General features: G+C 41.6%; 1 protein-coding gene across 3 annotated transcripts; it reads left to right on the forward strand.

Annotated features, from left to right (window-relative positions):
• Window positions 1-3,563: 3,563 nt before the first annotated feature.
• On the forward strand, window positions 3,564-4,657 carry LOC121150208 (nucleophosmin-like). 3 transcript variants are annotated; one of them, XM_040970941.1, is made up of 3 exons: window positions 3,660-3,717; window positions 4,012-4,234; window positions 4,319-4,657. In XM_040970941.1, exons 1-3 carry the CDS (start codon window positions 3,660-3,662, stop codon window positions 4,521-4,523), a joined length of 486 nt encoding a protein of 161 aa, XP_040826875.1. In that variant the 3' UTR covers window positions 4,524-4,657. The 3 variants fall into 3 exon arrangements, with proteins under 3 accessions (XP_040826855.1, XP_040826865.1, XP_040826875.1); XM_040970931.1 differs by having other exon boundaries at window positions 3,570-4,234; XM_040970921.1 differs by having other exon boundaries at window positions 3,564-4,657.
• The last annotated feature ends 9,888 nt before the right edge of the window (window positions 4,658-14,545 follow it).

A 14,545-nucleotide genomic window follows, 5' to 3' on the forward strand; every position in this document is an offset into this window, starting at 1 on the left:
AGAATAAAAATTTATAAACCAGGGCCCCTGCGCGGTGGCGCAAGGGGTTAAAGGTCCTCACCTTGCACGCCCGGGATCCCATATGGGCGCTGGTTCTAATCCCGGCAGCCCCGCTTCCCTTCCAGCTCCCTGCCTGTGGCCTGGGAAAGCAGTCGAGGACAGCCCAAAGCTTGGGACCCTGCACCTCCGTGGGAGACCCGGAAGAGGCTCCTGGCTTCAGATCGGCATAGCATCGGCTGTTGCGGCTCACTTGGGGAGTGAATCATCAGATGGAAGATCTTCCTCTCTGTCTCTCCTCTCTGTATATCCGCCTTTCCAATGAAAAAATAATAAAAATAAATCTTTAAAAAAAACACAAAAAAAATAGAAAAAAAAATTTATAAACCTGCCAATCTCCAAAAACAGTAAACAAACCTACGAGAAAATTCAAAACCTTTCACATATCAAAATGCAATATTTCAACATTTGTCAATGTGTGGAGACTATGACATCCGCAAGTGGAGCAAAGGGATAAGATTTTCATATTTTGTCAGAATTTGAATAACTCATGATTCTAATAAGCCTGGGATAAATTCAAGGAATTCCTGACAGAAGTTAACTAAAAAGCAACCCAAGAAGATGCTGTCAGGCTCTCAGTGCATATGCAATATGGCATACTCAAAAATAGTCAACTGACATAAAACAACACAGAGAGGGTGGAATGCAGAAATGAAACTAGAACTAAGCAAAACTGAAACTGAGTCTCAAATCCTAATGCCTCTGACAGAGCCTGACTCTAGCCACAGCCTTTCTTCCTTAGCACCCATTCCCTCTGTCTCTGAACTACTGGCAATCCTGACTTAAAAGAACCCTTTACATTAACTTAGAGGCATAAACACCCCTTTGCCCTAAGCAACAGGAATCTCAAGACTCAGAATTCAACTCTCACCCCTACAGTAAATATCTCAATGCTACACCTCACTTTCAGCTTTTCTCAAGAACCCTAGGCCTTGAGCAAACTCACCAATCCCCATCCACCCACATGCCCCAGGCTGACATGTGCTCAGTCTGTCAGCACAGCATCCTCAGAACACACTGGCTACCTGAATGCTGACAAAAAGAAACGCAAAACCACTGTAGGCCAACCAAAGACACACACACCTGATGACTCTCTGTTCAACTAGGATGTTAATGTAAAGCCTAATCTCTATGGAGCCTGAGAATTGACCTACTTTTGTCTTTCTGCTAAATACATAATACCATCCCAGTGCTCATGAGTCTTGCTGTATAGTAGGTCAGTTTCTATCACACAGATAACAAAATGGTCAGTTGAGATTAAACTGAAAATTGATGAGGACAGTTGGAACACACCATGTAAAACACAGATGTTATTTTAAAACAACACATTGTACAATTACAGCTCTCCATGAAAGTCACTTCAAATCAGATGCCGCAGGTTAGTTAAAAAAAGAAAAAATCAGAGACAGCAAGCAAAATCTTTTGGAACAACAACCAAGTGTCTATATTCATATGAGTTTGCAGAGCAAATAAAACTGCTAGAATAAGAGATGAACGTTACACAGCAAAGAAAGGAAAAATTCACCATGAAGAGTAAAACCCTAAATACACATTTTCCTGACAACAGATCCCCTACATACAAGGCAGAAAACCTATACATACATACATTACAGAGAGAGAGTGGAGGGAGGGAGGGAGAGAACAGAGGAAGGAGTGCATAGATTTATTCTAGCAATGGAGTCTTTAATACTTCTCGCCCAACAACCAATAATAACACTAATAGTCATAAAATTCACAAAGACACTGAAGAATTCAGCCATTGCACCTAGTAACTGGACTTAATTCAACAACAGCAGAACACACATGCATTTCAAGTTCAAAAGAACCATTCACCAACACAGACCACTCCCCAGATCTTGAAACCAACTGATCAATTGAAGGGATTTAAAATCACACAAACTACCTCCATACCAAACTGTAATGAAAGCAGAAACTTTAGCAAAACCAGAAACTGGGCAAACTTCCCAACTCTGGGAATTCAGACAATAGAGTCCACTTGTGAATTCAAAACTCATTTAAGCCATAACGCCGAAAATCACACATAGTAAATATATATACTTTTTCATATCAATGTACATGCATATATAAATAATGCTTGCACAGACTTATTTAATAAAATCTATTGCTTAATGATATCCATAAACATACATATATACACTCATATTCACACACATATATGCCCAAATAGCCACATTCCTTGTACTGCTTCCCTGCATGTTGCAATCCCCACTCCCATTTTCTTCTAAATCTCTCATTCCCCATCTCTCTTTCCCACATCCACATGCAAAACACATGCTTACGTAAGTATATACATAATTGTATACCTATGAAAAAACATACACACCTACGTTCACCTACACATACATATATAATTACACATATACCCCACTGAAGCTGCCTATACATATATAAGCATGTGCATGTATACAGAAGCATGCATACATATACACCAATACCCCATTTCTTGCCCTGGCTTCCTTTCCTGACCCTTGTCTCCACTTATATCTTTCATCCCTGTCTATATAGCTCCCCCATCCCCCATGTCTGTTCCATCAACATGCCCTCCCTCACACCCACACCAATTCACCAAATTTAAACTCAAGAATACACAATTACAGACCTACATAATTTCATACATCCCTAGATTCATATATATATAACTACATAAATACATACATATCTAATATACATATACACATATATGCCTACATTCACACTGATACACATGAATACCAACTCCTTGCCTTGCTTCCCTTTCCCAACCCACATCACCCCCGTCTCTACATTTCTCATCACCCTCTCTACCCTTCTCTTTCCCTCTCTGCCTGTGCCCCAAGTCCACTCTAACCCTGAGCCCCCACAATGCCCATGCCACTTCCCCTACCAAAAGACAGGAATATACAAATCCATACATATCTATAGAAATTCACATATGCCTACATTCATACAAGTACATACATATATACCTTTAAAATACACACACACATACACACCTACATTCACACACACCACATATACATTAATACCCCATTCCTTGCCCTGGTTCTCTGCCTTTCCATACCACGTTTCCCCTTATCTCTCCCTCTCCACTCACTCTCTCTCCCTATCCCTGCAACATCTCACACACCTCATAGTTCTCCACCACTCACACGCCTACATTCATATAATTTCATAAATATATAGCTGTATAATAAATACATATACATATAGACACTTACATTCAAGCACACATATATGAGAATAACCCATTCCTTGTCCTGGTTCCCTGCCTTTCCCCAACATGTCTCACCTTGTCTCTCCATCCTTCTTCTTGATCACAACCTAGGAGAGCAGTGCAGGATGACTCAATTCCTTGGGTCTCCACACTTACAAAGGAGACTTGGAAGAAGCTCCTGGCTTCGAGCTTTGGATCAGCCCAGCTTCAGCGTTTGCATGCATTTGGGTAATGCACCAGCAAACAGAATATATCTGTGTGTATGTGTGTGTGTAAAACATGCAAGTAAACTCCTGGCGTGATTCCATCCTGCACGGCTGTTCTTTGCAGCAGTGGGCATCCTCTCTCCGTCCACCTTCTCTCCCGCCCGAGGTCATCCCAGTGCCCCATGGAAGATTCGATGGACATGGACATGAGTCCCCTGAGGACCCAGAACTCTCTTTTCAGCTGTGAACTAAAGGCTGACAAAGATTATCACTTTAAAGTGGACAATGATGAAAATGAGCACCAGTTATCTTTGAGAACGGTCAGCCTGGGTGCTGGTGCCAAGGACGAGCTGCACATTGTTGAAGCCGAGGCCATGAACTATGAGGGCAGTCCAATTAAAGTCACACTGGCAACCTTGAAGAAGTCTGTACAGCCAACAGTTTCCCTTGGAGGCTTTGAAATAACACCACCTGTGGTCTTAAGATTGAAGTGTGGTTCAGGACCTGTGCACATTAGTGGACAGCACTTAATAGCCGTGGAGGAAGATGCAGAGTCAGAAGATGAAGAGGAGAAGGATGTGAAGTTGTTAACTATGTCTGGAAAGCAATCGGCCCCTGGCGGGGGCAGCAAGGTGCCCCAGAAAAAAGTAAAGCTTGCTGCTGATGAAGACGATGATGAGGATGATGAGGATGATGAGGATGATGAGGATGATGATGATTTTGATGACGAGGAAGCTGAAGAAAAAGCTCCAGTGAAGAAATCTGTACGAGATATGCCAGCCAAGAATGCACAGAAATCAAACCAGAATGGAAAAGATTCCAAACCATCAACACCAAGGTCAAAAGGGCAAGAATCATTCAAAAAACAGGAAAAAACTCCAAAGACACCAAAAGGACCAAGTTCTGTAGAAGACATTAAAGCAAAAATGCAAGCAAGTATAGAAAAAGATGGTTCTCTTCCCAAAGTAGAAGCCAAATTTGTCAATTACTTGAAGAATTGCTTCCGGATGACTGACCAGGAGGCTATTCAAGATCTTTGGCAGTAGAGGAAGTCTCTTTAAGAAAATAGTTTAAACAGTTTGTTAAAATTTTCAGTCTTATTTCATTTCTGTAACAGTTGATATCTGGCTGTCCTTTTTTATAATGAAGAGTGAGAACTTTCCCTGCCGTGTTTGATAAATGTTGTCCAGGTTCCATTGCCAAGAATGTGTTGTTCAAAATGCCTGTTTGGTTTTTAAGAATTTTTTTTTATTATTATTTTTTTTCATTGGAAAGGCCGATATACAGAGAGGAGAGACAGAGAGGAAGATCTTCCATCCGATGATTCACTCCCCAAGTGAACGCAACGGGCCGGGATTAGAACTGGCGCCCATATGGGATCCCGGGCGTGCAAGGCGAGGACCTTTAACCACTTGCACCACCGTGCCAGGCCCCTGTTTGGTTTTTAAAAGATGGAGCTCCACCCCTTGTTTGGTTTTAAGTATGTATGGAATGTTATGATAGGACACAGTAGTAGTGGTGGGCAGACGTGGATATGGTGGGGAGACAAATATACATGTGAAATAAACTCAGTATTTTAATAAAAAAACATGCAAGTAAATAAACCTTTTATAAAGGAAAAGGAAAAAGAAAAGGACCTGGCTGGCTCAGTTTCAAAGCATACTAAACCCCTGCTTGTGGTGGTGGCATCAGAAATTAGTCCCAAGGCATGTCTCAGCTGCTCTACTTTCTACCAAGAAATGTCATCCCCAATTGGTCCCAAGGCATGTCTCAGCTGCTCTACTTTCTATCAAGCCTCCTGCTTGCATTCTGGGAAAAGCTGCAGGTGATGGTTCAGTTCCTTGAACCCATGCCCCGTTGGGAGATGTCAAGAGGCAACTCCTGGCTCCTGGCTTTGTACTTACTATTCTCCAGCTGCCTGGGCCAATGGTGATTGAACTAATAGGTAGAACATTTCTCTATGTCTGTTGCTTTTCCCTCTCTGTAAAATCTTTCAAATAAAACTAAATCTTAAAAAAAAGGAAAAAAAAATTGGTTATAATAATAAATAAATAAATAAATAAATAAATAAAATAAGAATTCCATGGTTGCACAAATCATGGGCATGGGAGTGTAGCCAGAGAGGGAGCTTCAGCTGTCAGTGTCGTCTTCCACAAACTCAGGTGGGGGATGGAGGAGCCCTTGCAAGGACAAAGCACTTCAGGGAACAGGCAGGTAATGGACAGACAGCAGTCACCTGACAAGCTGAGCACCAGGCACCAACCAAGATGGATGAGATATGCTGGCTTTTTTGCTACTTGAAAAGACTGCTAAACTCATCTGTTCATTGAACCTAAGAAAATATAGACCTCTGGATGGGACCCAGCATGGTAGCCTAGTGGTTATAGCCCTCGCCTTGCATGCACTGGGATGTCATATGTGTGCCAGTTCATGTTCTGGATGCTCTATTTCCAAGCCAGCTCCCTGCTTGTGGCCTGGGAAAGCAGGAGAGGATAGCCCAAAGCATTGGAACACTGCACCCCCATGGGAAAACAGGAAGAAGTTCTTGGCTCCTGGCTTTGCATCTGCTCAGCTTTGGCCACTGCAGCCATTTGGGGATTGAAACACTGGATGGAAGATCTTTCTCTCCTTGTCTCAGTAAATCGGCCTTTAATGATTAAAACCAAAATGTCTTTAACAACACAGAAATGAAACAACACCATTCTCATGTTTGGTGTCTGAGTTTCACTAGATAAAAACAACAAACAAAACAAGAGAGCTAAACATAAACAGCATCAAATAAGGGGTGGGTGTTAGATAATGCCTCCTGGGAGGCCACATTCTGCAGCAGAATCCCTGGGTTTGGGTCCAGTCTCAGTTCTCCATTCCAGCTCCCTGCTCATGTGCACACTGGGAGGCAGTAGGTAGAGGCTCAAGAGGCTGCACCCTGACAAACATGAGGAGTTGTGGGCTGTATTCCGAGCTTCTGACTTGGCCTTGGACTATTCGTGGGCATTTTGGACATTTGGGGAGTGAGACAGTAGATGGGAGATTATTCTCTGTTTCTTTGTCTCTCTCTGATTTTCAAATAAGCAGAAAACATTCCTAAATAATTTCGACCTAGGGCTTTGCATGGTAGCTTCATGGCTCAGGTCCTTGCCTTGCATGCGCTGGGATCTCATATGGGTGCTGGTTCTAATCCTGGCCGCCATGCTTCCCATACAGCTCACTGATTGTGGCCTGGAAGAGCAATCAAGGATGACCCAAGCCTTTGGACCCTGTACCATGTGAGAGTCCTGGAAGAGGATCTGGGCTCCTGGCTTTAGTTTGGCTCAGCTCTAGCCATTGTAGCCACTTGGGGAGTGAATCAATGCATACAAGATCTTCCTCTCTGTCACTCTTCCTATCTGATAGTTGAATTTTCAAGAAAAAGTTGAAAAAGTCTCATTTAAGTATCTCTTTAGGAGAAACATTCAGTGGTCACCCACCTTGTCATTGCTGAACAGTAACTACAGCAGGTGCTTTTGTCATGGATGGCAGTGAACGCTTTGCTGCCTCCTGATTCTGACTTGGCAGAAATGACTTCTCCTCGTTAGCAGCTAGTTAGTGGTCCAAACAAGGTTAACCTTGAAATACAAAAAGTAAAGTGGTAGGGCAACTGCACCCACAAATGGAAAACCTAAGACTTTCTTCTGAGTCAAACCTTAAGTGAGTTTTCAGCTAGGTAAAGAATATAATACCTTGGTGGTGTTGCTTGTTGGGAATAATTTCACAGACCTATTTCATTTTGTTTTATTATTTTTTTCCTCAAGACAAAGAAACAGCACACCTTCCCATATACTGCTCTCCCAAATGCTTCCACATCTGGGGTTTGGTCAAGGCCAAAGACAGAAACTCAACCCAAGTCTCCCATATGAGTTGCAGAAACCCAAATACCAGGTCGATCCATCACCACTGCCTCCCAGCATTTGCATTAGTAGAAAACGCCAGTCAGGAGTGGATGTGGCTATTGAACCAGGAATCCAGTAGGCCAAACACACAGCTTCTACAAACTTTAAAGCAACGTTGTACATTTGCTATATTTTCCTAGTTATCACTTTCTGTTAGGACATGAGACTGCGGAAAGTCAAGTTACTTGCTGAAGGTTTCTGTCTTGCAAATGTTGGAGCTGGACCATGAACCCAGGATTGTGACACCACACCCTACGAGCCGTACTCTGCTTCCTCCCAGGTACAAGCTTCACATACATGCAACTGTCAGTGTGGAGCTGGGGAACTGCTGTATGCATTTTTTTCACCTCCGCTCTTGTAATTCTCTCTCTCTCAATTTCTCTCCCTGTTTCTCTTTTCCCCCAAGTCCTGGATGTTCTGTTGATTTTTAAAAAATTAATATTGATTTGCTTTTAGTTGAAATGCTGATTTAGAGAAAAAAGAAACAGAGAGAAAGATCTTCTGTCCAATGGTTCACTTCCCAAGTGACCACAATGGCTGCAGCTGAGCCAATCCAACACCAGGAGAAAAGAGCTTCTTCCAGGTTTCCCATGCAGGTGCAGGATTCTAAAGCTTGGGTGGTCCCCTAATGCTTTTCCAGACCACAGACAGGAAGCTGGATGAAAAGAAGAGCAGCAGGGACATGTACTCTGTCGCCCATGTGCAAGGTGAGGATTTAGCCACTAGGTGCCGCACCAGGCTGTTTTAATTTCTAAAGTTAATTTTTAAACAACTCATTGTGATTTCCAGAGACAATCCTAACAATATCATGATCTCCATTCTCTCTCAATTGCAATTCCCTCTTTGTTTTCCATTTGCATGATAACATTTTAATTGACATTATACTAAATCGGCTTAATATGTCACTGAATTAGGATACACAGGAAAACCACTACTCACACAAAATTTAAATAAAAGAAAATTGACAAAGATGCTGTGGCACGTGCTCCTGTCTCCTAACTAGACCTGCTCCTTTGGACAGAGGAGAGCACAGGTGAGATTCCCTGAACCAACCCACTATCTCTCTACCAGTGTAACAGCCTTGCACATCGGAAGCAATTCTGATTAAAATCACAGCTTCCTAGGAGGAAGAAGAAGGTAAAGCAATTCCTTCTTTCTTTTTCTCCTCTCATCATTGCAGGACTACCCAGAGATGGTAGACGTTCAATCCCTTTGTATACAGACTGTGGTGTGGTGAAATGGGGAGACGGGTTGGACTCAAACCTACATAGTCACAAATGAGGTACAAGACCCTGTTCTCTGTTCAACCAGGTACCATGCTACAAGGTGGATTCAATAAAAACAGACTCACGAAAAACCTGGCCATGTCTCAACAACAAAGTTGTTCAGATCTCAGTCAAATGCCAACTTGTCAACACAGCCTTCTGGAGTCACCACTCTGAAGCATCCGCAACTCTCCTCACTCATGAGCACATGGCGAGTTTGATCCTATTCTGTGATCTACTTGACCACCTGCCCAATTTCTGCCTCACTGGCTACTACAGAGTATACCTTTGGAGAGCTTGTCCTTGCTGGCTGTTGTAAAACCAATTACTCTAGCTAGAACCACTCTGGCAGCAGAAACACAAAAACTCAGCACTCACTGTTACAGGATCAGGTCTGGAAATTGTTTCAAGAATCACGTGTTCCCCACTGTGGGAGTGGTGATCTCACAAGCTTGCTGATTTCACCTGGACCAGGCCCAGTCCCACAAAATTCAGTCAAAAAGACTGGACTCACTGGTTTAGCTACAAGGGGTCTGCAGAATGTTCATGGAAGATACACATGATCTGTTAGTTCCATCTATCCGTAGATGCTGTGAAATACCCTTACACACCATCAGAGGCATGTCTCTGATTAGGGACATGGAGGTAATTATAGAGGGGGGAAGAGGGGACAGCCTAGGGGTGTAGCACACTGCCCTGCATCTGTAGAGCTGTAACTCTTTATGATGGACTATACTACTGCAATAACATGGAGAAACAAGTGAAGGAAGGGGTCTTGGGGAGGGGTCGAGGAAACCCCAGAGCCTAGTCAAGCACACTACAAAACAACAAAAGTATTAACTAAAAATCACAGGAAAAACTAAAAACATAACCAGCTGGAATCTTCTGAGAAAGCTTCCAAGAACCCAGGGTAAAATATTGAAGAGTGGAAATGGGAAAAAAATGAGTGTAGGTACCCAATAAACTAATGCATCACAAGAGTGATGGTGCATGTTTTTTGTTTTGTTGTGTTGTGTTTTTTTCAGCATAAGCCGTTTATAGGCAGTCAACTAGAAACACAAGTTGTCCACTGACTGACGCCCTGGCTTGCAAGCACATAAATCACATCCTGCTGCAGACCCTCTTTCCTTATGCCTATGTGACCCTTAGTCTTCAAAAGTCCCTCACTGCAGCAACCAGGAGTTGTGCCAATGTGAGTGTCTAAAGAATTCAGAACTCAAAAGCAATAACCTACATGCTTTCCTGAAATACCATAAGTGCAAATAGTAAAGCAAAAAGAAGGAGGAAAGAGAAAGAATTGAACTGAAGTCAAACAGAATGGAAAAAACACTACAGAAATTCATTCGTGTCTAAAGTTGACTTTGATCAGTGAAATTCACAAATTATTCTCCAGAGAAAACAAGGAAAAATGAGAAAGCACTTGTAAAATTAGATCAGCATCAAATAAAGGAAATTTCTGCCAGCCGTACTTAACAATAAATAACTAAAAACAGAGAGAAAAAGGAGGGAACCATGAGAACCGATACCATCATGGTTCAATCTTTCAAGATTTTTGGCAACATAGGTAAGATAAATGCAACCAAGAAAGACAAATTTGCTAAAACTCAGTCCATGGAAAGACAATTGGAACATAACTGTAATTCACAAAGAGACAGAATTAGTAAGAAACCAAAACTCCTTGAAGAAATGTTTAAAACCAGATGGTTTCTTTCCTTAAAACTTTCAAATATTTAGAACATCATTAAAACTGTAGTCACAAACCATTCCAAGGAGAAAGAGGCAGAGAAAAAGCAATGGGATCATAAGTTATTATATGAAAGACTCACTTGTGAATATTTGCAAAATTGTCAACACATTGCGAAATACACAAGCATAAAAAGCATGTGTACATCTGGTGAGTACTTCAGAGTTACTCCAGAAATGCAAGGATGAAATGCACAAAATAGCAATGTAATAAATCATATTAGCACAATCAAAATTTATAAACCTGCAAATCTCCACAGACAGAAAAGCTATCTGAGAAAATTCAAAGCCTCTCAAATAGCAAAATAAGATTTTTCAAAATTTGTTTCAAAATACAACCAGAGACCAACTTTATAATTATGAAGAAAACACAAGTCCTCTGTGACATTATACAAAAAAAATCAACAAGAATGGAAGAAAAATCACACCTAAGCATCAATCTTCCCTGAAAAGATCTCTATATAAGTAATATCAGACATAAATGAAACAACTTAATTTTTTCTCTCCTAGGCCAGGAGTACAATAAGCAATTCAATGCTCATTTACTTCTTTCCATTGTTTTACATGTATTCAAGTAGGGAATCTGGAGGTGAAAGAAAGGAAATCAAAAGCTACCCTTCTTGGAAAGAGGTAGACTTAACTCCATTCTCCAACAGCATAACCTCACACACACAACAACAACCAGCTACAGAGGAAAGGTGAAATACACTAAGTAGAAAGGCATAGCAAGGCCAGTAGAGCCAAAAAATCACAACAGGAAATGAGAAGAGACATCATCACTCACCAAGACGGGTCTCCATTCTGCACCTGGACATCTGCAGCTTCAGATGCTTGTGCAGTCCTGAGTCCCAGGCTCAGCTCAAGGAAACCACCAGCCAGGGCCTGCAGCTGGTTGCTGCCCAGTTCACACACATTAAAAGCTGGGTGACATCCAAGGCTCCAGAAGGGTGTAGCAGAGACGTGATGATAGCAGTTGGCCAAGTGGTTGCTCTTGGAGAAGATTTGGGCAGTGGTGCCAGTGTCACATATGGGTGTCAGTTGAGGTTTCAATTTCTCCACGTTGGATCCAGATCCTGGACAGAGCAGCAGAGGATGGTCAAATCCTTCAATCCCGACAACCACAAGGGAGACCCGGAGAAAGCTTCTCCTTCTTGGCTTCAGACTGTCTCAGTCGCAGCCATTGTTGCCAAATGCAGAGTCGAACAATTTTAGACGTCTCTCCTCCTCTGTTGATTTATCTGTCATATAAAACACAAGAATGAATAAATAACCACATATATAGAATGAAGATTTAAAAGTACACACCTCACAGATCCTAGAGACAGTAGAACAGAGGTACACAGTAAAGAATCCATGAATCCAGGGTAGCCACAATGGCACCTCAATCTAATCCTGGGTCCCTTTGGTAATGGCATCCATTAGTGACAATGGTTTGTAACACAGATGCTCCAATTCTGATCCAGCATTCTGCTATTTCCTGGCTGTCACCCAACTTCAACTTGGCTGTGATCTGGCCACCAAAGCCCTATGCACAGTAAACCAGCAGATGGAAGATCACCCTGTCTCTCCTTCTCTCTGTAACATCTGCCTTTCAAGGGAAAAAAAGGAATGAATTTGTAAACATTTAAGGCAGGAACACAAAGACAACGCACTAAAGTATAAACAATGAACAATATGGAGAAATGAGATGGGAAATATTACGAATCTATCATACATGCTGGACAATCACAAAATGGCTACCACAATGTTAATAAAGTTCCAGAAGAGAAAAAATAATGAATGGAAACATGAACACAACATTTTAGAATTAATGCCTAAAACGGCCACTATAGACAAAAACAAAACCTCACATATTCAAAATGCTCAACAAATCCCCAAATCCTGAAGTGGATAACTAGACTGCTCATATCTCATCATCATCAAGCATCCTTGACTCAGAACAGGACACACACGGCATCTCCTGAAGGGACAATGGTCCAAACCACACCTGCTAGGATGGCACTCATTCATCCTGCACTTGAGGGAGAAAAAACTACCTTACAGCTCTGAAACAAGAAGGGGAAGTCTGCAGACACACACACCACTGAAATAAAAACTACCGTGAGATTAAGGAAACTTGAAAGGATAGTCCGATCTCATGAGTATTGCTGTGTAATAGGTCAGTTTCTATCACACAGCCAGATAACAAAATGGTCAGTTGAGATTAAACTGAAAATTGATGAGGACAGTTGGAACACATCACGTAAAACACAGAAGTTATTTCACAACAACACATCCTACAATTACTGCTCTCCATGAAAGCTACTTCAAATCAGATGCCACAGGTTAGTTAAAAAATAAATAAATAAATGAGGCATGGCAAGCAAAATCTTTTGGAACAACAACCAAGTGTCTATATTCATATCAGATGGCTGAGCAAATAAAACTGCTAGGATAAGAGATGAACTTTACACAACAAAGAAAGGGAAAATTCACCATGAAGAGTAAAACCCTGAATACACATTTTCCTGACAACAGATCCCCTACACACAAGACAGAAAACTTGTATATACATAGATTACAGAGAGAAAGAGTGGGGAGAGGGAGGGAAAGAACAGAGGAAGGAGTCCATAGATTTATTCTAGCAATGGAGTCTTTAATACCTCTCACCTAAAAACCAATAATAACACTAAGAGTCACAAAATTCTCAAAGACTGAAGAATTCAGCCATTGCACCCAGTACCTGGACCAAATTCAACAATAGCAGAACACACACTCATTTCAAGTTCGAAAGAACCATTCACCAACACAAACCACTCCCCAGATCTTGAAACCAACTGATCAACTGAGGTGATTTAAAATCACACAAACTATCTCCATACTGAACTTAATGAAACCAGCATAGTAACACGAGAAACTGGGCAAACTTCCCAACTCTGGGAATTCAGACAATAGAGTCCATTTGTGAATTCAAAACTCAGTAAAGCCATAATGCCTACAAACACACATAGTAATATATATATATATACTTTTTCATATCAATATACATGCATATATATGTATAATACTTACACAGACATAGCTAATAAAAACTAAAGCTTAATGATACGTATAAAAATAGATACATACACTCATATTCACACACACATATGCCCAAATACCCCCATTCCTTGTACTGCTTCCCTGTTGTCCCAACCCCCACTACCCGTCCTCTCTTGTCTCTCCCCTTCCCCATCTCTCTTTCCCACAGCCACATGCCTAAACACATGCTTACCAAAGTATATACATAATTGTATACCTTGGAAAAAACATGCATGCCTACATTCACAAACACACACATATATAATTAAATATCTACCCCATTAAAGCTACCTATACATATAGAAGCATGTGCATGTATACAGAAGCACACATACATATACACCAATACCCCATTTCTTGCCCTGGCTTCCTTTCCTGACCCTTGTCTCCACTTATAACTTTCATCCAGGTCTACACCACCCCCCAGCCTTACTGCTCGACCCCAAGCCATCTCTCACAAACACATCCCTTTCCCAAATTTAAACACAAGAATACACAAATACAGACCTATATAATCTCATTCATCCCTATATTCATACACAAACAACTACATAAATACATACCTATATAATATATACATAAACATATATGCCTACATTCACACTGACATACACATGAATACCACATTCCTTGCCCTGCTTCCCTTTCCACACCCCCCATCTCCCTTTATCTACCTTCCCCATCACCCTCTCTACCCTTCTCTTTCCCTCTCTGCCTGTGCCCCATGTCCACTGTAACCCTGAGCCCCCACAATGCCCATGCCCCTTTCCCCTACCAAAGGACAGGAATACACAAATCCATACATATCCATAGAAATTCACATATGCCTACATTTATACAAGCACATACATATATACCTTTACAATACATACATACCCACATTCACACACACACATATACACTAATAACCCATTCCTTGTCTTGGTTCCCTGCCTTTCCCCAACCTGCCAGCCCTTGTCTACATCTCTCTTCTCTCTTCTCTCTTCTCTTCTCTTCTCTCTTCTCTCTCTTCTTCTCTTCTTCTTCTCTTCTCTCTCTCTCTCTTCTCTCTTCTTCTCTCTCTTCTCTTCT

This window comes from Ochotona curzoniae, unplaced genomic scaffold (genome assembly GCF_017591425.1).
Source record: "Ochotona curzoniae isolate NIBS_2020 unplaced genomic scaffold, NIBS_Ocur_1.0 contig_2076, whole genome shotgun sequence".
Taxonomy (NCBI): Eukaryota; Metazoa; Chordata; class Mammalia; order Lagomorpha; family Ochotonidae; genus Ochotona; species Ochotona curzoniae.

Excerpts from the sequence above, each read along its gene's own strand:
- LOC121150208 (XM_040970921.1), top strand. The coding sequence starts at position 3,660 with ATGGAAGATTCGATGGACATGGACATGAGTCCCCTGAGGACCCAGAAC.